This window comes from Leptonychotes weddellii, chromosome 16, assembly GCF_054177405.1.
Source record: "Leptonychotes weddellii isolate Sample4059 chromosome 16, ASM5417740v2, whole genome shotgun sequence".
Classification (NCBI taxonomy): domain Eukaryota; kingdom Metazoa; phylum Chordata; class Mammalia; order Carnivora; family Phocidae; genus Leptonychotes; species Leptonychotes weddellii.
Window position 1 is genome coordinate 6,197,199 of NC_138384.1, and position 27,858 is coordinate 6,225,056.

The 27,858-nt window shown below is 55.3% G+C and overlaps 1 protein-coding gene across 2 annotated transcripts in view; it reads right to left on the bottom strand.

The window, feature by feature from the left end:
* The window catches only part of CMIP (c-Maf inducing protein), a 229,968-nt gene that overhangs the window by 57,492 nt on the left and 144,618 nt on the right, over positions 1-27,858 (bottom strand). For both annotated transcript variants that reach the window (XM_081807352.1, XM_081807353.1), the window contains exon 3: positions 19,240-19,290. In XM_081807352.1, coding sequence (XP_081663478.1) covers positions 19,240-19,290 — 51 coding nt within the window. The remainder of the gene's footprint in view (positions 1-19,239; positions 19,291-27,858) is intronic.

Genomic DNA, 27,858 nt, shown 5'->3' on the forward strand with positions numbered 1-27,858 from the left:
GAGACAGGCTGTCACCGGGAGTGTGCCCCTCACCAGGAGAGGCGTGACTCAGAATGTGCTGGAAGCACGCCTCCCGGTGATGGGGCTGCTGTGCTGGTTGCCGCAGCCTCCGAGGCTCAGGCTCACACAAGCACGCATGCTCCCCACCACCTGTCACTAAAGGAAAGGCAGCACGGGAGCTCCTTGGAGCTGCCGAGAAAAATGAGCCAGGGAGGAACCAGACTGGCTTTTAGAACTTCTTTCCAGTGGACGGCCCATAGCTGTGCTGCCCAGGCCCAAAGTCCCTAGACCCACGTGGCTACTTACATTTAACTTAATTAAAATGAAATGCCATGAAAAATTCAGTGCCCCGGTCCCACTGGCCACACTGTGGCTGCTTGCCAGCCACAAGTGGCCAGTGGCTACCACAGCGGACGATGCAGAGAAAGACCATTCTCATCACTGCAGAAAGTTCCATCGGGCAATGCTGTTCTCAGGTCCTGGGGCCCCCCTGTCACCAATGTTCCCAGAGGACCAGCAGCACATTCATTGCCTCTTCCCATGCTCAGCCAGCACTTTGGGGCCAGAATGTAAGTAAGCACCCTCCCCACCTGTCCTGCTCCTCCGGCTTTCCCTCCCAGGTTTACAGGGTGGTGTCCCCAAATGTCCCCCACACATCCAGGAAGACTGACTGGTTGGGCAACTTGTCCAGGCTCTCCGATTCCTAGACAGGGGCCCTTGACCTCCTCACTCCTTCATGACTCACTATGGGGCTGTGTAGCTAACTCACCATCCCTGCCAAGCGGTGTGCTTCTGGGGGCCCCAACACTTGGGCTGCTGGCCTTCTCTTTAGTCCTCCAGAGTGACTGGATACTACATCTTAAATCCTTCTGGCATCAAAGACCATCACTTTGCCTTCAGATACAAGCCTGGCCTGTGGTCAGCCCACGCGTGTCACCCCCACTGCCCACTTGGCCCTCAGGTCTCGACCCTCAACCTGAGACAGCTTATAACCTCCCAGGCCCCTGTGGATGTGCAAAGAGATGCTAATTTAGCAAATACAATTACTGGGATGTTACCTGCTGGTATAATTAACTGACAGATGAATTCATCAGTGATTACCCTCCAGGGACTTGGGATTATCAAGAGGAGTGTAGGGATGCCTACCCTGGCCACTGGCTCCATGGGGACACCGGGAGTAAGAGAAAGGACACAAAATGAGACCCAAGCCTAGCCCTGGTCTGCCCCCCTGCTTTGGCTGGCAGGTAAAGCATGGCTCAACTCACGCTCACAAAGCTATGAAACACAGCAATACTGGCTACCACTTATCCAGTGGTTACCATGTTCCAGGAACAACCACCCTGCATAATGACCCAAGTGACAAGTGACACAAGAGCATAATGGTTATCACTTCTGGAGCGCTCTCCACAGGCCAGGCCCTGTGTGAAGCACTTTATATGATAAAGTAATTTTTTGAATCTGCCCAACCATTCAACAAGGTGTGGGATATGATTGGGCCCATTATACAGAGGAGAAAAACCGAGGCTGGGAGCGGTTAAGTCCTGTGGCAAGTAAGAACCAGAGCCGGGACCGGGAGCAGGCGTAGCTGCAGATCCTCCGGGTCCGACCACCGAGCCACTCTGGCAGGCACACCTGAGAGCTTCCTCTGCCTTGATGGAAGCTGCACCCCTGCTCTGAGACGCACAAGAAGTCCTTTAAACTAGGGAGGTGAGACTGGCCCGTGGCAGTTCCAGACCGACTGCAGCTGGGCGTCCTGCGGACAATCTGCCTGGAAAGCCAGGTGCTGGGGAGACGGACAATTTGTTTGAAAGAGGGGAAAGAGCCCGGGCACTCAGTCCCCTACGTGCCCACTGGAGGCGGTCTCTCCACAGTCATTAGTGCTTCCAAGGAAACAGCGGGAACTCGGGCACAGCGTCCCGAGTGCCGTCTCTGGGGCATCAGCCGGTTGCCTGGGCAACCACACATCTGGCTGGTGAGGAGAGCAACAGGCCTTGGTGCCAGGCTCCCCACCAGGCACTCCATCCTACCTGGCACTTCAGGGCCCGCAGAACCCTTGGCAAAATCCAATCATCACCCAGATCGGTCTGACCACATTTAAAAAGATTGCACGTGGCTGTTTTCCCCCCTAAGCTCTGAGTTCCTCGGGGGTAGGGATTATGTCTCGTGGGCTTCTGCCCTGTTTTATGTGGTGACCGGAGCTTCTCGGGGCACATGGAACGTGCTCTCAGTGTTTATAAAATGGAGGAAAAATGAAGGTTAGAAATAATGGCTGACATATATGAAGTGCTTCTGCTGTGCTGAGCGCCGAATCTAGTCTTTTAAAACCCACCGAGTGCTCCTCACCCCCAAATGTGAGCAGGAACCATGTGGGGAGTCTTGTTAAAGGGCAGATTCCCAGGGCACCTGGGTGGCTCAGTCGATTGAGCGGCCGACTCTTGGTTTTGGCTCATGTGGTAACCTCAGGGTCCTGGGATCGAGCCCGGCGTGGGGCTCCCTGCTTAGGAGGAAGTCTGCTTGAGGATTTCTCTCCCTCTCTCTCTTCCCCTCCCCCCCGATCACACGCGTGCTCGCTCTAAAATAAATAACTAAATCTTTAAAAAAAAAAAAAGGCAGATTCCAACTCCGTAGAGCCAGGTGGGGCCCAGTAGGGCCTGGAAGTCTGTCCCCATGATACACGGGAGGAGAGGGCACTGAGGGGTTAATACCTTGCCTGAGGTCATACAGCTGGTGTTGTGGGTTGAGTTGTGTTTCCCAAATGAAAAGTCCAAGTCCTAACCGCTGGTATCTGTGGATGTGACTTTATCTGGAAATAGGTCTTTGCAGGCGCAATCAAGGGAAGATGAGGTCAGGCTGGATGAGAGGTGGGCCCTATAGCCAACAACAGGCATCGCACATACACAAGGGAGAGACGTCCATATGAAGCTGGAGGAGAAGGCTGCAACTCTGCGTCCACAAGCCAAGGAACTCCAAAAGAAGCAAGGAAAAGGACCTCCCATAAAGTGTGCGCATGGCGGCACAGCCTTGTGGAGGGGGGAGACCTTAATTTTGGACTTCTGGCCCCCCACTCTGAGAGGATGAGCTTCTATTGTTTTAGGCCCCCTGGTTGGTGGCACTTTCTCTCCCAGGAGCCCCAGGAAACTCACACAGCTGGTGAGCAGCGAAGCAAGGACGGACCCCAGGAAGCCTGGCTCCTGATGGCTCCACCGGTCTGCTTCAGCCACTCAAGCTGACCCTTCCAACCCTTTTATTTTAGGAAGATGGCAGCCAGGGCTCATCTGATGGGCGTGTGGCAGTGTGGGCGGGGGGCACGGACACCCAGGGTGCCCCTGTGCTCAGCAGCCTCTCCCAGCTCTTCCTCAGTTTGGAATTTGTGGGGTTTTCTCTTCCTGGGGGAGAAGTTGACCCCCATCTCTTTCTTGCTCCCTCAGAGGGTGGAAATGCTGGTGTTCCCGCTAGGCACCGGGGTACCTGCAACATCAGCCATGTCTCAAGGAGTCACCTGGATACCCAGTGGAGCTGCAGGGAGAGCTCCCCGCACTCAGGCAGGACACTGGCACAGGGCCAGCTTCGAGTCCTTGGCAAAGAAGAGTCATGAGGTGGGCTTTAGCTCCGAGCAAATGGAGCTCCTTTTCCTTTTATGAGGGTCACACATGAGCCCAGAGCAGCCCCATCACCCCGGCCGACAGCCCGGGGCCTCCTGCAGTGTGCACTATGCCATTGCAAGGTTCTCAATCCCGGCCACAGGTCAGAGCCACTTGGGGGTTTCGAAGAGCATTCCAGTAATAGAGTCTAGTCACAGGACAATCTCATCAGGAGGGTGTTGGGGGCGAGGTGGAGCCTAGGCACCTATATTTTGGGAGTCACTAGTATATTTTAAATTATATTTATACACCAGTGTGCACAGCAGCTTTCTTCACTATAGCCAAAGGGTGGGAGCAACTCAAGTGTCCCCTGATGGGTGAATGGACAGACAAACGTGGTGTGTATACAATAAGGTGTACGAAAAGGAAGGAAATTCAGACCTGTGTCCCAACGTGGAGGAACCTTGAGGATATTATGCTGAAATAAGCCATTCGCAAAAAGACAAATACTGTATGATTCTACTTACACGCGGGACCTAGAGGGATCAGTGTAAGGGGGCAGGTGCGACCCCCATCATACAGACAAGGAACCCACAACACAGAGGGGGGATGGTTACCTGCTCGGGGTGAAAGCCGGCTATCTGAACCAGGACCCCACCTCAGGTGACCTGCTTGTCCTGAGTCAGAGTCAAGGATGACTGTGAGCACACCCAGCTACTGCCCCAGACCTGCTCTCAGCATTCTGGAAATGCACCCCTGTCTCCACATGGCCCTAACCCCAGGGGAGGCCACTTTCCCCAGCAGCCCCCCCACCCCACAATAGAATGCCACCCAAGATACCTGGGAAGGGGCTGCACATGCCTTCCAGAGCTCATCACAGCACTCTCAGGAGACTGGGGTCGGGGGGATCCCCAGTTTCATACTCAGCACACCCAACACTACACCCTCACCTCCCTTTGCTCACTTGCCTCTCCTACCAGCCTGTCAACTCCCAGCGGCTTAGAGGCTCGGGCAAGGCCCTGTCTTGGCTCTCAGGCGTGTGCAGTGTCATAAACTGAGTGAGGGGGCATATCTGAATTCGAACTTCTGCTCTGCTGCAGATAAGCTGGGCAGCCTCAAGTGGATGCTATCACTTCTTGGAACCTTAATTTCCTCCCTCTGTAACATGAAGACGGTAGGAGCACCTGCTTCTTGCAGGTGTTGACAAGACTGTGCTATGTCAGGCTGAATGCCATCACTTTGTAGGTGCTCAATAAATGGTAGCTACTGAGTGCTGCAGGACATTGACTGACGGTAGTTAACCTCTGAGAAAAACTAAGGGTGACCAGAAACCCCCGAAACGCCCGTCAGTGGAGACATGTCAAACAGACCGCGGCCCCATGCACAGGGTCATACGAGACAGCAGTTACAAGAATGAAGGAGAGCTGAAAGGTCCGCCAGGGGCTCCACCTGGCAGAAGCGAACACACACGTGTGCACATATATTTACACGCGTGCGCTGCATAGTGCGGGGAGGGGGACATGGGTCAGGCTGATGACAACCGTCTTCCTGCAGAGGGAAGTGGCTTGAGGGAAAACCAAGGCCCGGGGCAAGGGAGGGGAGATGAGGAGCTCCAGCTTTATCTGTAATGTCTGACATGTCACAGGAAGCCAGATCCATGTACTGTACACTTAGTTAAAAAGGAGTATTAAAAAAAAAAAATCCCCAAAGACTTCAGAAATTGGGATCATGAAGGTGGTGCTATCCTTCCACAGAATTTTCAAAGTGGTCAGAATCCCATGTTCTTAGAGCTGAAAGGTATCTGAGTTCCTAGTATTTTTGACTTTCCAGTGTTCCAGCAGATTACCTGGTTTCTGAAATAATATATGTTCGGTGGAAAACGGAATCATACAGACTGTGTTGGGGTGGAGAGCAGAGCACCAGAATTCCATCGTGTGGCTCACCGTGGCCTGCACGTTTGCACGCTGGTGGCCACCGTGCCATGGGTTTCTCTTTCTGTGTGTGCACATCACACACACACACACACACACACACGGATAAATGTCTACATAAACTTAGCCCGTATCAGGTATGTTGGCCTTCTGTTAACCTCACCTCTGTCTCCCACCCCACCTCCCCCACCCCTGTACCCATGCTAACACCCCAACACATGCTAGGGTTCGGCAAGCATTTTCTGTAAAGGGCCAGATAATAGTATTCCAGGCTTTTCAGGCCACCCCTGCTATGGTAGCATGAGTGGGTGGGGCTGTGTCCCCCAAATGCCCCTTCTTCAGAAAACCAGGCGGGAGGCTGGGCAGTTTGCTGCCCCTGGCATGTATCCATTCAGATCCTTCTCCGCGGCTCCACGTAATCAAATGCAAGCACACAGACTTAGTTTGGTCCTCAGTTTTTGCTATTTTGTCTCCCATTTCATTTTACAAAAAAGGGCATCACATTATACACAGGTCTCTGCGTCTTGCTTTTCCTCTCCTAACCCCTGGAGGAAGGCCCTCCAAATCAATCAGTACAGATTTCCCCGTGCTGTGTGTTTTTATAATGCCACCTCAAGCATCAGCTTTACATTCAGAAAATGAAGCAAACAGCAGTCCTCCTGCCTGACCTCAGCCCTCTGTGCAGATCCTCCTGATGGGCTTTCTGGCCACGGCCATCAGCTGCTGTGACCGCCATACCTCCGTGCCCTCCCCTCCTGGCCAGGCCGCTGTGACAAAGAGCCCTTCCTCAGGGGCTACAGCCAGCCCCCTCGGTCAGCGCAGATCGCCAGGCTCTCCAGGAACGCAGCCCACCCGTCCTCCCCAGGCTCTCAGTCAGCCAGAGGCTTGTCCTGTCCCTCCTAGTGATAAACACGGCACAGTCCCTTCACATCCCAGGGATGGCTGAGACCCCACCTTTGAAACTTGCCACTTAAGAAGACCCTATGACTTCCCAGTGACTTCTCCAGTGGCGTTCCCGTGCCCGGAGTGCATGCTGAACCTGAAGTGAAAACCACAGTGGGGGCCTCTTGCCAATCCTTAAAGGGGATGCCATTTTCTGAGGAAACACCCCTGGTTATAATAGCAACCCACCAAATAAGTTTAAAAATGCACATACTGTACCAGAGGCCGTTCTCTTCCTCTGCCATGTGGGAGGGGTTGGCCCCAGTGAGGTTCGCTCCCTGAAATGCGGGGGACAGCACAGGACAGCATCACCGGGCCCTGTTTCCGCCCTGTTTCCTCTGGGCAGATAAAGGGAAATCTCTATCCCAAATAAGGAATTTCCTTGCTCAGCCTCAAGACGTAGCATCTCAGTGGGGGCCTCCGTTGTTTATCTGTCTTAGCACTTTATCTAGTGCTCGCATTACTTCAAATGGCATCTGATCTGTCCATCCTTTTGTTGGGGAAGCATCCGTTCCTTGGGGGGGGGGGAGGGTTTACTCCTCTGGGCTGGAACCTGGGCCTGAGTTTATGAGCCAGCTGGAAAAGAGTTCAGCTCCCTAATTTACAGGTGCTCTCTGGTGCGCATGTACCAACAGGTAACGACGGTGGGCCTGAATCTAGTGTAACGTCCGCTCCTGCCTTCCTGAGTAGGGGTCTCGTGGAGAGGCAGGATTTACAGGGCGGCTGTCCCTTCCTGGCAGAGGAGGGCCCTGTAGACTCGCCCAGGAAGTGCGCGATGGAGCCAGGAGGGGGACTTGGGAGCGTGTCCATCGCAGTGATTTTAAGTTAGCTGCACAAATGGGGGAAGTGCTGGTAGAGGGACCCAAAAGCACAGATCTGTTCAGCCATTTATACTTGATCTCAGGACGCAAGGGACCCCACAGCAGGGCCTGGAGGACACAGAAGGAGGCGCAGGCGGGCTCTGAATTCTGGGTTGGACACACAGGGAAGTTATTTAGTCTGAGAGTCAGTTTTCTTGTCTGGGAAAGGGGGATATAGTCCCTACCCCTCAGTGACACTGAACGGCCTGACGAGGACAACACAGGGAAGTGGAGGGAAAACAGGTGACACTCAGTAAATGTCTGTTGCTCTTTGCCCTTTCTTTAAGCTACTGCAGCAGTTCTCAAACTTCGGTGGGCCTGAAAATCACCTGGAGGACATTCAAGATTACGGGACAGAAGATTTGCACTTCTACTAAATTTCCAGGTGAAGCAGGTGCTGCTGGTCCAGGAACCCCGCTTTGAGAACCACTGGTTCGGAACCCCCGTGCCCACTGTGGCCAGGAGGCCTGGGGGGAGATAAGGACCAGCCTAGTTCCATGCAGATGGTGACAAAGCCAACAGACACCAATGGGCTGCTTGGCTAACGCTGACTTGGCCCCTGACTCCCTGGGTGTGCTTTTCAGGGTCCACACATCCCTGGACACCTGCTCGAGCCAGAGGTCAGATTCCATCCACTCGGCCAGAGGGTCTTACCCAAGCATCTGCCCGGCCCCCCACCCCGCCGCAAGCCAGCCCGGTCTTCTGCCGCCACGGAAGGCCAGCTGTCAGGGGGCATCAGGTGCCTCAGAAGGGCGTCTCTGTCCACTTCAGGGTGTTCCGTGAGCCCATCTGTCCGTTCTAAGAGGGCACCAGGACCCCCGGGGAGCAGGGCGTGGGTGATGGCCACCAAGTCTGTGGAGCTTCTGCCCTGCCTCCTGGTCAATTAGCCTCGCTCCAAAACACCTTTCCATCCAGAGCGTTGAGCCGGCTGCCCCGCTGGGTATTTTATGATCATCAGATGAGGAGAGGCCCTCACTCCTCTGTGGGGACAGGTGCTGCTCTTTTCGGAGTCTGTTTGGCCTTGTCTCTGAGCCCACAGAGCCAACAGTTGGGTAGGAGCCTCGGAGCCACACAGAACGGCGGGCCACCTTCCCCTCTGCGGCCAGGCCACCCGCCACGGCCCCCGCTGAGAGCCGACCGGCATCCGCCTTCCCGGGGCCAGCTGCCCACCGCCCAACTGCAGGAGGGACCCGCTGCAGACTCCTGCAGAACAAAAGGTCTTGCTCGTCAAGATGTTGCCTCACATTTCTGTTCTAAAGGCTCTTCTTTAAAGAGAAAGCAAGAGACGGAGAGAAAAAAAATCTGCCTTAAAGGGCAGAAAACAAGTTCACCCGCAAACCATTTACGTGAAAAAACTTCCTTGTATGGTTCAGTGACTCATCAGCCCGCATCAAAGCGTGCGTGGGATGACACACCAAAGCTCTGGTCCCCCCTTCCTCGTCTGGCGAAAAAAAAAACAACCCACAAATGCACTTCTTTCTTGGCGATTTGGAGAGCCGGCTGTCATGCTCCATCTCTGAGGCCCAGGGAGGACCTTCCCACACAAGGAGGTGGGGGGTCCTGATGGCCAAAGCTCAAGGCCAGCCCTCTGGTGGGGGCTGGGGAAGCCCCGCTTGGGGCAGGAGGGTACAGGGGAAGGGCTTGGGGTCCCAGAGATGAGCTGCAAACCCAGCTGGTCCATTTCCTGCTCTGTGGCCTGGGCCAGGTCATTACACCCGCACCCCGCGCAGGGCTCCAGGTTCTGAACCTATCGACTGGGGACAGCTGGGAGGGGTTGTCTCGAGGGGGGAGGATTACTTAGCAAGCATCTCTCACTGCCTCTGGCCCATAGATGGGGGGTGCTCAACACATGCTCCCCCACCCCCATCCCTTCTCGCAGAAACTCCAGTTCCCTGTCTACACAGCAGTGTTTTACTGAAAGATCTGAAGTCCCACACAGTTTGACGCTTGTGTGAACGGAAGAGTATAAAACCATAAAAAGGAATGAAGTAGATCCCTATGGGCTGCCAGAGAGATCACCATGATATGTAATTAAAGGGTCAAGGAGCAAGGAATGAAACAGTGTGGGTAATAAGGTCTGGGTGGTGTTTAAAGAGGAATAGTCACAGGACCTCTGAAAGCCCCCACAAGAGGCTCACAGGTCTGCCTTGGGGATAGTGGGTGTGGGGAGGAGACCGCTCCTCTCACACCTTCCTGTGCCCTTGAGAACCGCCATACACACCCACAGCTTTCATTCTCTTTAAATGTCCACAGAGGCCATCTGGTCGGGGGGGGCGGCGCTGACGGCAGAGGGGCACGAGGGAATCTTCTGGGGGGACAGGAATTTGGGTGGTGGTTATTCAGGTGAATACAAAAGTCAAAACTCACTACACCCAACAGTCAAAATGTGTGCATTTTATTACATGTCAGTCATAGCTTGTTGTTTTTTTTTTTTTTTTTAACTTAAGATGTATGAACAGGTTTACAGGCAGTGGGAATTTTTTAAGTTCTTTTTGTCCTTTTGAGCATCAAAAAAAAGACCTTCATAAATACAGCTGTTAAATGTCCTGTGGCTGAAGGACCCTCGCACACTGCTGGCAGGTAATAAGTCAGTATGACCACTTTGGAAAACTCTGGGGCAGTGTCTACTAAAGGGGGGGGCGGCAAAACACATCTGTGCCAACAGAAGGCAGGACAGTGGTCTTCTCTGGTGCAGGGGGAGCAGAGGGGCTTGAGGGGCCGAGGAGACGCCTGGGAGGCAGTCGCTCTGTTCCTCAATTTGGGTGATTGTTACTCAGGTCAATTCTGGGAATTTGGGAGGATTCATCCAGCAGTACGCTTTTGATCTGTGTCCCTTTCTGCATGTGATCCTTCAATGAAGTTTATTCAACAAACAGACTCAAGTGGCTCATGTCTATGCCACAGAGAGCTCTGGTCGGGGACAGTGGAGATGCACTGCAAGGGCCTCACGCTTGCTGGGCACTCCCCTGCCTCGCTGGGCTCAGAGACGGGGTTGCTGTGCTCATGTCCCCACCCTCTCCATGTCCGTGGTGGTACCACCTGCTGCTGGAAGGACGAGGCTGGGCTTGGAGACCAACCGCCCTGAATCAGACCCTGGCTCTGCCTGGTTCTGGCTGTGCGACCGTGGACAAGCCCTTTACCGTTTTAGCTCCTCCTTCAAGATGGGCCTAATCAAACTTGGGGAAGATTTCAAGAGAGTACACACACACACGCACATACACACACACGCACACACACACACACACACACGAAAGCCCCCAGCACAGCTCCTGATGTTAGCAGGTATCTAACGATCGCTTTACCAAAGAAAGCCCACAAGGGCATGAGATCTCTTCCCCAGGGCTACCCAGCCCTCTGCCACTTGCTGGTTTCAATCCCCAAAGCTGCCCTTGGTATTAGTTATAGGGCCCCGATGGCCCACTGAGTCTCTGGAGACTGTGGCCCTCCCGGGGGCTGGCAGCCTGAGCCCTAGCGGCCTCCACTCAGTTCCACGGAACACAGGTGCCAGCTAAGGGGTCTGCAAGGGCCTCTGCTCCAACACGCTGACCCTCCGCTGAGGCCTCTCCCCCAGTCTTGGGCTGGCATGAGCCCTGCCTCTTGGGGAAAGCCACCCCTTTCACCGTTCTCCACTGAGTCCCTGTGACCCCCTCTTAAGAAGTCACAAGGCCCACTCTGACCAAGAGCCACAAATCCATCTGGATCAAATTCCAGCCTTTCTGACCTGGATGAAGCCAACATGTGCCCGGGCCCATAAGAGGTCTGAGGCCAGCTTCCACCCATCCTTGTCCCGTTTCCCTGTTTCACCTCCTTTCTCAGAGGTGGACGGATAACACTCATGCCTTTCCCAAGCAGAGGAGAACCAGACCCAGAGGGTCAGCCTGGAAGCTTGACAACTTCTCCCATGAGCAAGCCCCAAAGCAGCACAGAGCAGAGCCAACAGGACTAGATGTGGATCCCAGCAACGCTCGATGGGTGACGGTCTAGGAGGTCATAAAGCAGGGCGGAGGGAAGCTTTTGCTCCCTCTGTCACCTCCGGTCAGCCCACAGGGGCTCTGCTGGGAAGAGTTCTGCCTCCTGGGAAAGGAGCACAATGACTGATTAGTGATGCCTGTCGCGGGCCCCCTGCAGGCTGATGGCATGCCTTGCCTGTGCGGCCCTTCTGCCGGAGCTGTCTGCTAGGACCCTTCTGTACAAAGGGAAACAGCGTCTTTGATCATTAAAGCAGAAGAAGAATAATCAACATTGATCTAACACTTACTCACATGGCAGGTGCCCTTCTAAGTTCTTTACTGCTATTGACCCATTTAATCCTTACAAGAATCTAATGAGCTTGGTCTTACTGTGAGCCCCACCTTATTTAGGAGGAAAAGTAGGCTGAGAGAGGAAAGTAACTAGTCCAGGGTCACACCGCCAGTGAGTGGTGGAGCCGGGATTTGAACCCAGGCAGTTCGGCTCCGAGCTCTCACCTTCAGGCCCTGCAGAAATTATTCCTTTGGGAGCAAACAGGCAAATGTGGTAAAAGCCGCAAAGAATACCCCTTCTCTTCCAGAACAGTGGTCACTGTTCTGGAAATCTGCCTTAAAAACGTAGTTCCAGGGCGCCTGGGTGGCTCAGTCGTTAAGCGTCTGCCTTCGGCTCAGGTCCTGATCCCAGGGTCCTGGGATCGAGCCCCGCATCGGGCTCCCTGCTCCGCGGGAAGCCTGCTTCTCCCTCTCCCACTCCCCCTGCTTGTGTTCCTGCTCTCACTATCTCTCTGTCAAATAAATAAATAAAATCTTAAAAAAAAAACAAAAAAGTAGTTCCAAAAAAGTAGAAGCTTAGGTTTGGGGGAAAGGCATGACTGCATTACCCGTCGCTGAGGAAACCGGAAGAGCTCGGATGCCCAACCACAGTGAGTCCTGTGGTAAATTAGGCCACAAGCTCTTCACAGATGTTACGCAGCTGTTAGAGAGCTGACGCATATAGGCCTGGCCACGTCGAGATGTCTCAGCGGCAAGGCTGTGCCGACGCTAGAGGGACGGTCTGTGCTGTGCCCCTGGCCACAGCCACCAAAGCCCCCGCGCAAAGGCTGATGAGGCCGGGAAGGACGTTTGCGAGAGTGAAATCGGACGTCGGATGGGGGCTGGCAGGAGCCCAGTGGCTTTGCCCTTGGTGTGGTTGTGAAGGTGTTTTCAAGATGGCTATAAAAAGGATGGAGAGAGCAAGGGGAAGAAGGACACAGAGGAGGGTGATGGGGGCAGGGAGGGGTGCGCAGGGGTCACTGCCTTCCCTCCAGACAAGGGGGCGTCCTGGCCGGGGCAGGCAAGCCCAGCCAGGAGCCACACCGGAGGGCGGTGGCCCAGTGCAGCGGGGTCGGGAGCCAAGCTGGGTCTGGGCACGCAGAGCCTCGATGTTGGCATCTGAGGACACTGCTGTGTTTGGGGCAGATGTGGAGGCGGGCTGGTCCTGAGCTTGACCTTCTGGGCCCAGGAAAGGTGGCCTGACAGTGGTCCTGGGGCATGTAGGACAAGGTAGGGCAATCAGCCTTTACCCACGAGAAACGGGACTGCCTAGCCATAGGCTAACTCCCATAACCCTCGCGCTGACGTCTGTGAGACTGAGAGAAAAATGTAAAGCTCTCATGAAATGCCGAGCGAAACAGAGACACCGAGGCCCAGCGTGCGCCAGACACCGGGAGAGAAAGGAGCTGAGGGCCGGCCGGGCGGTGCCAGCCCACAGGTGTGAGGAACTGTCCGGTGTGCGCGCGCGTCTGCTGCAGGAACACACACACACGTGTGCAGCTGGGAGCCATGCTCCCGGTGGTCAAGATCCACCCCAGGTTCTGGACTCGGAGTTCTGTCCACACTGCAGCTCCGCCCCTGACCCTGAGCGAGGGGTTTAACCTCTCAGCCTCCGTCTCCACATCTGTGAAATGGGAAATAGGGAGACCAGGCTCCTCCTCAGGCTTGTGAGGATTCAATGGGTGACAACGGTCACTTGCTGCCTTTGCTGAAGGGGGAGCTGGATGAAGACTCGGGGCACACAGGCTGGGGGTGGTGCAGCTCGGGGAGGTTTGCGGTTGGGTCCAGAGGCGTCTAGGGGCCATAGATGCAGGACTAGACGTGGCTCTTCCCCAGGAGGAAAGGCCCAAGAAGGAAGAGGGAGGTGGGTCTAGGAGGAAGGTCAGAGTTGGGGGTGATGGCACCCACTGGAGGGTCCACCCTTCCCCAGGAGCTTCCCTCTGGGGAAGGGGCATCAGCTCTAGGGCCCTTTTTGTCCCTCTGACCTGGTTGCCTGGGAATCAGCTGGACCGACCCCTCTCACCATGTGGAGATGGGGTGAGGCGTCCAGCCCCCCCGAAGCCTCCTATGGGGGCAGGGACCTAGGCTTCCAGCTGCAGTCTTCACCTCTGGGCCTCCAGTTCTTCACCTGCACACGGGGGCCCCTGATGGTGGCTATGGCTCGGTGGAGGCTCCAAGCATAGGATGGGCTCAGCCCCACGTCAGACTCAGCCAGGGCCTGATGTGGAAGCTCGACTGTGACACCATTAGGAGCTGGCTGTCCTTGGTAATGCCCTTGGCCCCTCGTCTATGAGATGGGGTGGTGAAGACCGGGCAGGACCGGGAGAGGATTAAGGGAGTGCCCATGCGTGAAGTGCCAGGCACAGCAGTGCTCGAAAGCCTTGAGGAACGGCAGCCGCCCGCTGCAGGTAAGGCCCTCCTGAGGACACTTCCCACCCATCCCCGATTCTATTTTTTTTTTTAAGATTTTATTAATTCATTTGAGACACAGAGATAGAGAGAGAAAGCATGAGCAGGGAGAGAGGCAGAGGGAGAAGCAAGCTCTCCGTGGAGCAGGGAGCCCGATGCGGGGCTCGATCCCAGGACCCTGGGATCACGACCTGAGCCGAAGGCAGACGCTTAACCATCTGAGCCACCCAGGCGCCCCCCACCCATCCCCGATTCTAAAACATGCCTCGCAGGGCCAGTGCAGGGGCTGGGGGGGGTGGTGTGCACTGAGCCACACTGATCAGAGTGCCTGTGAGGCTCTCACAGCGGCTGCCAGCCCCCTTCTAACTGCCTCATGCACAGCAGAGCATCCCACCCCGCCCGGACCCAGTGAGCAAGGTGCTGGATTATCCCCAATAAACAGAGGAGAAAACTGAGGCTCAAATAAACCCACTGCACACCCAATACACTCCTAACATGGTTACCCCTCACATGCAACATTCTCTCTCTCTCTCACACACTCATTCACTCACACAGGCATGTGCATCCCACGTTCCTTTCGACCTTCCTGCTCTGTACAGAAGAGGGACAGAGCCAGAGATGGGGTGACCACGAGGCTGTGGCCACCCCAGGGGCTTGGGGAAACCTGCTCAAGGAGAGGAGGCAGCATGGCCAGGGCGGAATGCCAGACAGGATACAAACCTGAGCTGGGATTTTCCCAGAGCCCAGGACATGCCTCTGCCCCGCAGCCTTGGGCCAGGAAAACAGGTCATCTTCTCGTCTCATGTGGAGTCCGCTTCTCTGCCCCCAGCACTTGGGATAACCCAGCTTCCTCTGGGGATAAAACCATCTTGGTTTTCAAGACTTCTGTGCAACGGCCCACAATGGAACCCCTCTCAGGAAGTGAAAAGGCCGTTTTCCAGAGCTGGAGACTCCAGAAGTGCCAGCTATGTGAAATACGTGTATCTCGATCCTTGTGGGCTCCCTTATGGGCCTAGTGCATGCTTCCTCCCAGCCAGGGGCTGTCCACCCTGACAGGCCTGACCCGCACAGTCGTGCACACCCAGGCCTCTTGCCTCAAAACTTGGGACACAGAAACAGGCCGGTCTTCTCGCAGCTTTGTAAACACACATGACGCCCTCACATGCCTTGCACACAGGGACAGGGCTGTCCCCTCATGGCCTTGCACACGTCGGCAGGCCTGTCCCTTCCCGGTCTTACACACACAGACAGGCCTGTCTCCACAGGACCTGGCCTCCAAGGTGCATCTCTGACTCAGAAATGAGGCCTCATTAACTCACTACAACTGTTTATGTTTCCACACCCCTAGGAATTGGCCTCAGGGGCCAAACCACCCAAACCAAACAGGGCTGGCCTCTCCAGGGAGCCCTCAGGACAGCATGCTCTGCTCCAGAGGACCCTAGGAGGGCTACTGCTACTGTCCTACCACCCAGAGTAGCCCCGTCCACCCTCCTTCCTGGGCCTGGAGAAGCTGGTTGTCCTCCTGTGAGAACGTCTCCCTGAGCAGTGCTGGCCAAAGGCAGGAGGCCGAGTGGAAGAGGAGAGGAGGCGGAGGGGCGGGGGGAGCAGGGAAGGTGAACCCGGGACCTGGGACCCTTCTGGGTAGCCTTGGGAGCATGGGCCAGTGACTCAGATGTCCTCACATGCAAGCGTCAGTAACGACGGACTATTCAGGGAGACCAAACGATGCTCAAAATACAGGGTCTGGGCCAAAAAAACTCACCAAGCAGACTGTGACAGTGCGAGAAGGCAGAAGCCCGGCGGTGAGGTCACTGAACAACAGGATTACCAGGACGGAGGTAAGAAGATCACACAGGTATCCTATTTACGCTCTGTCTTGTCCCACAACACCACCTGGGGCAGACTGAGCATTTCTCAGCCTTTTTCTAATTATCCTTGCCCCCCACCCCCACCCCAGGAGCCTTTTTAGGCATTTTCCTCCTATTTCCCTTCCTCCCTTTGAAATTAAATACTAAAAAATTAGATTTTGTTGAATGGGGTTGAACTTCGCAGGGCCACGTACTATTGTAATAACTTAAGGTTTTTTAAGCCCCAAAGAACCAATGTGGCTCCCCTTGGGAGCAATTCTCTGTTGAGAAAGCCCTAGAGACACCAGTAGAACTCAGTAAAAACTAAACCAATGGGAGTGTAGTATTTAAGAGGCAACATTCCTTACAAATAGAAGAATGGTTTCTCCACACGCACTGCAGCAACGATATGCACACACACACATTGATGTACAGGAAAAGGACAAAACAACACGTAGAAAATTTTGATCAGGCTGAGGTTGCAGGATTTCTAAAGTCCTTATTTTTGATTTTCTAAAAAGATACTGAGAAGAGGAAAAGGAAAAAGCCAAGAAGATTGGTTATAAATATGGCGAAAAAAGAGGCTCCATCAGGAGAGGCAGAAGGTCACATCCTAAGTGGGCTGAAGCATCCAAAGCTCAGAATCAGGCATAGCTGGATCAAGCAGGAGGCAGGGCAGCCCCACAGATCTGTACTAAGATCTGCTGTGCGGCTATGGGTAATTGGACCTTTCTGAGCCTTGGTTCCCTCATTTGCTGAATGACAAAGCACAGAAAAGTACACAGTCGTGCGTGGTACATTGTAACTGCGTCTGAATTAATGAACACTTCCCTAGAGTCTACCCAGACCCTAAGAGAACCAGAATTCGAATCCAGGTCTCTCAGCTGATTTTGCTAGCCCGAAGGGCCTCCAAAACACCTTAAATTTCTTCGCCATTTTAAAAAGTAAGGAGGACATGCCTCTTCCAATCTCATCAAAACTGAAACCAAGGTGCTGACACTAAGATACACTGCCACCTGGTGGCAGCATACCTAAATTGTTGGGGGGGGCAATTGTCAAAGGAGGAAGACTGCCAGTGTCTTACAGCCGCCTAAGACACAAGTGAAAGCTTATACAGTGATAATAAAGGTCACCATCTGCCACTTGGCAAAAGGGCCACACACTGCCAGGCATTTGCCAGTTCCTTGAAACTGTGACTTGGGTTTCCTGGATGCTTTTGTTTGTTTTTATTTTTTTAGGCGGGGTGGCTTTTGTTTTTTTAAATTTAACAACCATAAAGAAACCAAATGCCACCAAAATTGAGTGCAGACATTCAGGTCTTCCTGAACACTGCTGGAAGCCCAGGGATCCCCAATTCCGTTCCTGTTCAGTCAATCGTCTGAAAATTAAACTTGACGTTTAAATTTGTACGTTTCAAGATTGTCACTTTCAAATCATCTTTCTAGCCAGTCAGTCTCCGAAATTCAGCTCTCTGTGCCCACCATCTTAGTCATCCCTCCTAGCTGCACACTATTCACGAATTCCCCAAGCACTGCCTCTTAGGTGTTCCCATAGGCCGTAGACAACAGTTGAAGAACATGCAGCCAAATGCAGGGCTCTGAGGAGTACCACTGAAGAGAGCCAACCTCTCCCTTGGCATGGGTCTTGGCCACCTCTGCAATGCGGCATTTTCCCCACCTGTCAAGTGGACAGTATGTCTCCAAGTCCTTCCTGCCCCTTCCTGAGCTAAGACAAAGCAAGGCAATCACCTACTGAGCTTTCCACTCACTTGGAAAACACATACGGACAACAGAAGGGGGAGGAGGCCAAGCAGCAGAGGTCTGCGGCAGTGAAATGGCCCCTTCCTTCAGGAGCTCCCCAACCACTCCATCCCTATTATCTTCCCTGCCCCTCGACTGCTCTGGCATTTGACTCCCAGACGGGCCCCCAGCAGGTCCTGACATAAGCCCTGCCTGTCTTGGGATACACGGGGCCGCAGAGAGCCAGGCCTCAGGGACGAGGGATAATCTTGCTGGGGAAACTGAGCTCTCAGCAGCTCTTGCTGACTCCGTGGGCAGGAATGTGCCACCTTGCCTTCCTCACTGTCACCCGCTGCCTGCTGCCTACATTCAGAAACCTGTGGGCATGAGAGAGACCCAGGTTTGACCCCTCCCTCCAGCCCTGACTAGCTATGGGAGCCGGGCTCCAGCCGAGCCTCACCTTCCCCATGCATAAAATGGGAGCAGTGACAGCCATCAGCCTTACAAGGGCTGTGGCGGGCATGAAATGGCCACGAGGAGCCCAGCTTCCTGGGCCTGGTACACAGTAGGCGCTCAATAAATTCGAATCCTTTCCCTCTGCAGCCCCAACTTGGAGACTTCTTGTTGAGCTTCTGAGATTGCCACATGGGCACCAAGCGGGACGACCTGCAGCTGTCGGGGGAGTGGGGAGGAGTGGCCCTCTTTGGGGCCAGGAATGTCATTTTCCGGGGTTGTATTTCCGTCCTGGGCCGGCTGTGACAAGAGTCCCTCCGAGGCATGGGAGGAATTCCGAGTGTTCCCTTGGTCAGCCCAACGTGGCCCTCGGCCTCACGCCCTGCACAGTGCCTGCCGCTCATCCTCCGCAGCTCTCCAGCTTACTGTAACGACTGACAGCTCGGGACACGCACGCTCATTCCAGCCACACCCTGCTGGCTCGGTGAGGCCACACGACTGTCACGGCTTGTTCTAAACTAAAAGATCAGAAAGGGGGAGGGACGGGGAGGCGGGGCATAAGGAGAAGCTGAGGGCACATTCCACACCCTGGAGCAGAACGTGGATTTCCCGGGGGGCTGGGAGGATCCTTTGCAGCAGATCTGGCCCCTGGGTCTTGAAAGTGACCAGCAGAGGACTCATTTCCTTATGTGCTAAAAGGCTCTGGACCATCCTACGCAGAGGGTGAACAGGAAAATTAGGCCAAAGAACCAGGTAGCTAAAAGGAAGTGAAGACTGCGGAAGAATGGTTGGGTGTCTGAATCTCTGGCAGATTTCTGTTTGGAGCAACCTTCAGAAGTTACTTTCAACCCAGCATCTTGAGACCGTGAGCCCTGCCTCACCCGGCCCCTCAGGAGAGCCCCTGTTCTGAAAGCAAAGGCTTCTACGATCCTTTTGGAAGCAGACACAATGCTAGAAAGCCCATGAGCAAAGTCAGTGGCCAACGGGGCAGGAATGCCATCGCAGGGAGAAAGGCATCGAACATCAGAGGGAGAAGGGGGAGAGGCTTTTACACAATGGGGCGAGGCTCCTCGGCTGAGCCGTCTGGAAGGCAAGGGATGTCCGCCCTCACACCTCTGGGTAACGGACTAGCTGTGAGCCTGCAGGAGGCGGCCTGAGACAGAGCCGCCTTCAACGAGCCACCGAGTCAGGACTTACCTTCCACTGCAGAGAATGGAACCACTGGTCTCGAAGGTAGCTGTTGGCAGCCTGCAACGACAAGAAGAGGACAGCGAGGTCCAGTCACCGGCTTGCAGCATTTCAGGGCACAAGCACGCGGGGCCCAGCCTGCTCTACCCAGCAGAGTCTGCTCTGTGGCCCTCACACAGGGATTCACCCAGTGGAACCTCCTGGGTACAAAACCAAAACAGAAGCAGCTACCAGCGGGATTTTCCTGAAATAAGACATCACTGCCACTGTGTGCTTATTTTGCTGGGTATGAGTGACTCCAGACACTGGCGGCTGGAAGCGTTCACTGTACACATATCTTGACTTATTTAGGATCACGGGAGGGACCGGGATGAATGGGAAGAGGGAGGTATGGTGGTGGGATGCTGCGAGTGGGAGCGGTTCGGGCGCCTCCTTTCCATCAGGCGCTGCTCCAGGTGCCTGGCATCTGTTAGCCACACATTCTGTTGTCAGCCCTCACAACAGCCCCGTGAGCTCACTAGCACTATTCCCATTTCACAAGGGGACAAACTGAGACTCCAAGATCTCACATCAACTAAGTACACTCAAACGCAGGCAGGCTGGCTTCAAAGCCGGTGGGTTTAGCCTCTTGCCAACTGCAGAAGGTCAGGGAAGAAGGCGCCTAGCCTTGAACTCAGGCCGACCCGAGTTAAAAATCACCACATAGAGGGCAAAACCTTCCCAGATCCACGCCACCCTCATTCACAGACTTTGACAACTCGGCCTGGCTTCTCTCGTCTGTAAGATGGGGCCACGAACCCTGACCTTGCAGGAATGTCATGAGGACTGGGAATGATTCCTGGGGAGCACAGAGAATCGGGCCTGGCACAGAGCAGGTGGTCACCCACAAATGCGGTCACTGCTGTCATCACCAAAACCATCATTAGTTCCTCTCAAATAAAACGTGGCCCAACTGGCTTGTCGGGTCCTCGCAAGTCTACCCTGGGAAGTTGGTACCCTCAGCATCGTCACCCCTAGGGTACAAATGAGGAAACTGAGGCTTGGGGGAGGTTAGGAGCTTTCCCACAGGCTCACAGGCAGTAGGTGCGGGGCCAAGACTTGAACCCGGGCAGTCCGACTCATGCTGTAAACCGTAGTTATGGCATTCCAAGTTTTCCACTGACCAACCCCAAGGGCAGAAATGCAGTGTCTGCTCTCGCCTGACCCCACAGCCCTCTGCTCCAAGTTGACCCCGACCTTGATGGTCCAGGGACTCTCACAAAGGCCGGAGCCTCTTTCCAAGCATCAAAGTCCAACTTCTGGTCCCCACCCACACGGACACACACATGCGTGCACGTACAATGGTCCAACTTCAGGGTCCCCCTCTGTCCAGGGGATCCAGGTTCCACACCCAAATTGTTGATGCTCAGCTGCTCTCCCAGGGCAGAGTCTGGGCAATCTCTGGGCTTGAACAAATGAACCAGCTCAGTGGCCAGTACGGCAGGGTATCAGGCTCCTGTGGGCAAGCTCAGAGACTCGTTCCGAATCTCAGACTGAGAGCAGCCCACGGACACAAGGCAAGTTTGCACCTCTGTCCCGAGTAGGGAGCAGGCCCGGGGACACCGTCTGTGTGATCCCGGGACCTCTGCAATGGCTGAGTCTCCAAGAGACCTGGGTTCAAGTACCCCAAAGACACAGAGCCTGCGCCACCTGACTGGGGAGGTGGGAGTCTGCCACAGGACCAGCAGCACCCCAGAGAATCTGTGGCTGAGTCACCTCCTCTCAGTGCTGACCTAGCTCTGTGGTCTTGTGACAATTCCTGTTCATTAGGACGATAAAATATACTCCATGCTGAGGGACAGCGATGCAAAGATCCCCAACAATGAGATAATCCCTGTAAAGTGCTTACTTCGCTCCGCACCTGGCACGTGCAGACACTCTACAAACTGGGGGGCTCAGGATCCGTGCAGCCACGGCCAGTGGGGTGGTGATAAATGTGGAACAACAGGTTTTCCAGAATAAGAAAGCCTGACCACAGCACGAGCCACCCTTGGGGCTATAAACGATCCCGCCTTGGCCGATCCCGGGCCACCCTGGACCAGAGTTGGAAGAGATGAGTAGGATGGGCTCTCAGGAGCTGGTACTGGCCAGTATGAGCCGGCCCCAGCACACGCCCAGTCTGTGCTCTCTCACACACCAAGTGCGCCAGAGAGAGGGGCAGGTGTGGGAGGCCAGATACAGGACGCCCGAAGATGGTCCACACGCTGGTCCTGGTGAATACATTACCGTAGGCGGCAAAGGAGCTTCGCAGATGTGAGTCAGTTAAGGACCTTGAGATGCGGAGGTTATTCCCGATTATGTGGGTGAGCCGCTGTCATCAGAAGGGTCCTGAGGAGGTTGGAGAGTTGGACAGATAGCAGAGGCTGGAGGGATTTGGCCACAAGCCAAGGGGCACCAGCAGTCTCTGAAGCTGGAGGATGCAAGGAAACCCATTTTCCTAAGAGCTTCCAGAAGAACTAGCCTGCTGACACCTTGATTCTAGCCCAGTGGGATCCGTGCTGGACTTCTGGCCTCTAGAACCGTGAACAAGTAATAAATTTGTGTTGTTCCGACGGCTACGCCTGTGGTAATTTGTCACAGCGACCGTGGGAAACGAGTATGGGAGGTATGGCCACACGGGCTTAGGGCTGATTGGGCTCTTCTACTGGTTCTGAGGGAGCACCGTGGGCCCAGGCAGTGCCCATAATGTGTCACTGGCTGGACTGAATGGCCAAGTGAGGACAAAAAGGAAGACAGAGAAGACAGGAGGGAGGAGAGGGGGAGAAGTGCAGCCATCCCTCTTCTGTGCCCACCGGCCCCAGCACAGTGCCCCGCAAACACATGTCCCTGTGTGACCACCACCGTATCCCCAGGACCTGGGGCACCGGGTGGCCGAGCGAGACTTGCTGAATGAATGAACGAACAAACGAATGAGTGGACGGTGAGCTCCCTGAGGGCAGAATCTTATTCCCAAACCACCGGCGCTGAGTAGTGGTGCTGGTGCGGTCAGGGCTGGTTGCACAAGAACGAACGAACACAAACAGCGGAGCCCTGGTCGTGAGCAGTCGACGGCGAGGCGACCCCCTTCCTTTGCCTCGGCAGCCTGTCCAACACAGACCTGTCTCCCTCATAACCTGGCGCAGCCCATTCCCATTCTGGGGACCTCCCCGACGTGCGAGCCCCTGGTAGGGATCTTTAAGGGGGTCCCCGGCCTGTCTGGGTTGAGCGTGAGCAGGTGATCTAGGCTGCAGCAAAGTAACGTCAGGACGAAGGAGGGAAGAATTCATTATGAGGCACAGCAGTGTCATCCTGTAAAGGTGAATGCTTGGCTGGGACATGGTCCCATCACCTGCCTCGGCTCTAGTCCGTTTTCCAAGCCTGTTCTCCAGGCTCCCATCAATCCTTCCAGCATATTCCTTTGCTGCTGGCGATTGCCTGAGTCCATTTTGGCTGCTTACATCTGGGAGTCCTGACTGATCTGCATGGCACCACTGGACCCTTCCTCCTGCTCACAAATGGATGTTCCAAAGCACTCTCTGTGCCGTTGTTCCTCCTGAAGGAGCCAGCCAGCTCCCAGAGCTGTGGCTTCTCCTGGTTACATCTCGAGTCCTCCTGGGATCCCCCGCTGGCAGTCTGGCTCTGCCCAGACCTCAGTGGGCGGCAGCCTGCTGCTGAGCGGGCATGGCCACACAGATTTCCTCTCCTGCCCTGGCGCCCGGGACCTTGTCCCCAGGTCTCAGTTGGGTCCACTGTGTCCTGCCTTTCACAGCGCCCTCGTGGTCTAGAAGGGGAGGAGGGTGTCTGCAGGGACACAACCCCATCTCACCTGCCCTGGTCACCTCGGCTCACAGCCTAACCTTCCAGGAAGAACACCCTGCACGTTCCAAGTCTTCCCTCGTGGGGAAGAGCGCGAGCCCCCTGGCTTGTGCGACTCAGCTGCCCAGCCACATCCATCCTCCCGTGGGTGTTTCAACCGGAGGTCGGCGTCACGTTCCGGGAAGAAGGCAGGTTTGGGTCCAGCGGAGCAGCTGATAGATCCCAGCTAAGAGCTGTGTGACTCTGGACCTCCCCATCCATAGCATGCGCCCGGGAACCTGCCTCTCCGCGGCGCGGGCCCGAACTGAGATCCCTCGGTGCAGTCACACCAGCTGACGTGACCTTCCAGTTATCGAGCACAGTGCTTTGCATGCATCCCTCTGAGGTGAGGAACTGAGGCTCAGAGCAGGTGGGAGGGCCCCCCTCCCCCGCCCTGGGAGCTGACCCAGCCTTGCCCCTGAGCACACCGTCACCCTCACTGCCCGGGCTCCTCGTCTGGCACACACGCCCCTTCTTCTGTGAGCTTTGAAACCCCTCGCCTCCCGCAGCACCTCGGCTGGGACCACCCTCCCTCCTCTGCTTCCCTGAACTCCTTCCCGCCCCTCTCAGAGCCCCATCCTGCCCCGGCGGTTTATCAGTCGCACCCACAGGACTGGGAAAGGAGGCCGAGTCCGGTCCGGGGAACTGTCCCCTCCTGGGTGAGGCTGGTGTCACAAAGTCTGCCCAGGAAACTCCTCACACCAAGGCGAAGAGCGGAGGTGCCGTCCAGGTGTCCAGGCAGAGACAGCGACCGTGTCCCACCGCACCTGCCGGGCCCACTACGCCCCAGCACAACCGGGAGGGGGGATGGCCACCTCCTTCCACCTGCAGGAAGACTGGCGGCCGGCGGCCATTCTAACAAACGAGGCTCTGTGAATCGAAGGCTCAAAGGGATTTCAAGGATCACCTGGTCCAGGAGTTCTCAGTTTTTTGGGGATTTATGGGAACCTGAAACCCTTTGAGAGACTGAAACAAGCTGAAGATTCACATCTGAGTACGGTGCCCATTTGTACACATACACACACATACACACACATACACACACACACACAGAGTTTCGGAACACACCACAGACCACGGGTTAAGGAGCCAATTCTAGCCCAACCTGTCCCTCCCTGCCATGGTGAGCAAACCAAGGCCCAGACTTGCTGGGTGTCATCAGCGTCCTCCCCCAACGTTTCCAGCTCTCCTCCCAGCACATGGTAGGACTGGTAGCCACGGGCTGGCTCTGGCCAACAAAGCACGAGCCGACGTGACCTGCGTCGCTTCTGGTGGAAGCCCTTGGGAGCTGGTGCACTACTTAGCAGGGGCCCTGGCCTTTGCCATGGTAACCAGCAACATTCCAGATGGTGCCGGCTCCATGAGCAGTGCTCCCAGCTGACCCACGGTGGACTCGCAGCCTGAGTGAGAAATAATCCATTGTTGTTTTGAGCCACTTAGAAGTTGGGGCTGCTCGTCGCTGTAGCACAATCTAGCATGACCTGGCTGGCTTTGCTCTTCATCTGGCTTTTACACAGAACATACATCCCACCAGGGGCTCTCTGCCTTCACTCCCCCCAGCACTGCCCGCTGAACGACTCATTAACTCTTCAGGGCTCACCTGAAATGCTTTCCCCTCACCATCCCCAACCAAGTCAGGTGATGATGCCTCATCTAACAGAACCACAGTCTTGCAATTGCTCATCTCACTGTTATTCTTTCTCTCCAGGCTGTGAGCTCTGTGAGGTCGGGGACCATGTGTGACTATTCACCACTGTGTCCACAAAACCCCGAGAGATGTTTGTTAAGTGAAAGGTTGGCTGACTTGTCAAATGAACGATCAGATGGATACATGGATGGATGGATGATGTGTGGGTGGAAGGACTGAAGGATGGATGGATGATAGATGGGTAGATGGATGGACAGATGGGTGGACAGACAGATATATAAATGGATTGGGTGGGTGGATAGCTAGATGGATGGATGAAGCATCACCCATTCTGCGCACTGAAGAAAATTTCATGCGCAGTAAAACGTCAAGGGAACTGTTCAGCCTTGATACCCTCTCTTCCCAAAGGTGTATTTGATTAAGACCGAGAAATAATCATGGCGGTCTTTTCCTGAACACCTACCGTGACCAGGCACAGTGCTAAGGATCTTACACGTAATAACACTGATCCTCACATAGTCCAAGGAGGCAGGTCTTATGACTCTAGTTCACAGATAAATCATCGGCCCAGAGAGGTTATTCCTGCTTGCCCAACGCTACACAGATAGAGCACAGTGGAGCTGGGCAGGGACTCGGGTCTGTCTGACCACACAGGCTGTCCACCCTGAACATGAGAGCCACGTGCCTGGGCTCCACCAGGCTTCCAGGAACTGGGCTGGGAAATCTGAAGGCATTATGCCAGTGAAAGGGGAGGAGGAAGGACTTGGCTCCAGTTCCCATCTCCAGGAGGCCCCAACCCACAAACAAGAGGGTGGACCAGGACTTTCCTCCGGAAGAGGGGAGGCGCATCTCTCACTGATGGAGCCAGAGAGGGTGGGCTATGAACTACTCCTTCCTTTGGCCTGTTTAGTTTCGAAGAAGGACGGAGGCTGCTGGGGGACGTCCAGGATCTCGGCGCAGGCATCTTTAAGTGCCTTCCAATGAAAGGGAAAGTGGCCTGGGCTGTGTCTGGCCCCGGGGGACACGGCGAGTTTCTGCACAGAGATTCCATACTGCTGTGCGGGCAGCCAAGCCAGGACGACGTGGCCCCATGGGACACGGGACATAGCTCAGAGTCTTGAGGGTCACTGGATTCAAGCATGGGAAAGAGCCCCTGGAAACAGGCAGGCCTGCTCAGGCCAGCGCCAACTTCTCCCAGCGATAAATCTTTCGAATACTGGAAGGGCCCCGTTCCAGGCAAATTCTGCCTAATTTCCTCTTCGAAAGTTGCCAAGTTCTCTCTCATTGTTGTATTGTCTCGAGAGGTGAGAAAAACAGCCAAGGGTGCACTATGAGTGACTGTTCCCAAGTTCTCCTTCCTGGCCCAACTTCTTAGGGAAAAAACAGCACGTGCTTTTCGGACCGGAAAGCTCTTTCTCGCCGGCTTCCAGTAAGAAGGGAACCCACCCTGTCCCTGCCCCTGCCGCCTGGCCTCTGGAGATCCTCTTGGGAGAAGAGCCAGTCTCGGAGACCATCAGGAAAGGAGAGTCTCCTTGTTCTGGTTCCGCCCGAAACAGAGCAGGGGGCTCTGTCTACTTCCCCTGGACGGGCGGACACCCAACCGCGAGGCCGAGATCCCCAGATGATCAGCGCCACGGGGCTCTTAAATGCTGGCCACCTCACCCCATGGGCCGGCAAGGAGCCCCCCAGGATGCTTTCATCGGGCCGTTTATGTTCGTATGTAGTTACCTCGTCACAATGAAACACCAGCACAAAAGGCGTTAAGGGGGTAAAGAAGATAAATAGGTCCTTTCTGCACCCGGGGATTCTAATAACATGGCATTAGGGAGCTCATGCTGAAAAACACAAAGCATCCAGAAACACACCAATTGGACCAGGCTGGGAGGCTGGCGCCTTTGTCTGGCGACTCGACCTGCTGGCAGAGTGCTCGGTGTCTCTGGGCTGGGAGAAGGCACGTTGGCCTAAGAGCGGCTCTTAACCTTCCCTGAACTCGGATAGGTCAGCTCCCAGGGGTCTGAGTGAGGCACCGATTCAAATTCTAACAAAGCAGCTTTGTAAGGAGGTTCCTGGGAGAGGGACGGAGGTTGGAGCGGGAGGAACAGAGGGAGGAGGAGGCACAGAGGGAGTTAAGTTGAGAGGCACAGAGAGAAGGGCTTGGCGTGGAGAGAGGCCTGGAGAAAGACATCAGAGAAAAAGAAACTGCAAGAGAAGCAGAGAGCGAAACACAGCAAGAGACAGAGAGAGGGAGAGAGAGAGAGAGAGAATGAGAGAGACAGAGAGGGACAGAAAGAGAAGGAGAGAGAAAGGGGGATGGGGGAGAGATAAGGAGGAAGGGAGAGTGGGTGAGAGAGAGAGGGAGGGAGAGAGAGAAAGAGAGAGGGAGAGGGGAGGAAACAGATTCACTTGGATACGGAGAAGCTGACAGAGACCCCCCCAGAGCGAGAGACCGGCAGGTGAGGGTGGGGACTCCTGCAGCCCCAACACCACTCCTAGGTAGGGAACAGCCGCGCATGTGCAGCGGGACACGACCCTCTTCAGCGATGCTGGAAGACTCCAGACCCTCCGGCGCTGGGAGGCTACCTCCTCCAGCAGGGAAGCAGTGCGTGGAGCACGGGGTCAGAATGAAAAGTGCTAGGGTCCAGCCCCATCCAGCAGAACCTTCTGTGACGATGGAGGTGTTCTTCATCTGGGCTGCCCAATAAGCAACCACTAGGTCCAGGCAGCTACCGAGCGCTGGAAACGTGGCCAGTGGCCCTCGGATCTGCATTCTTCGTTTGACGTGGTACGTTACAACACAGGCACCCTGTGGCCCGTGGCTGCTGTCGGACAGCACGACTCAAGGCATCTTCATCCTCTGCCGACCAGGAGCACCCAGACGGAGCTCGTCCCATCGGCCTTGCCCCCCGGGCACACCTGGGCGGTTCTCGGTCCTTCCTCCACCCACAGCAGGGAGGACTGCTCTGTCATGCCACCCCTCGGGGGCCTGCCACCTGAACCGGGACAAACCCAGAGCAAAGCATCCCGCCAACTGTCACAAGGGCATGTGAGGCGCGCATGCCTGGCCCCTCAGGGCACCAGCCTGGGGCTCCAGGTGCCCCCTAGCCGCC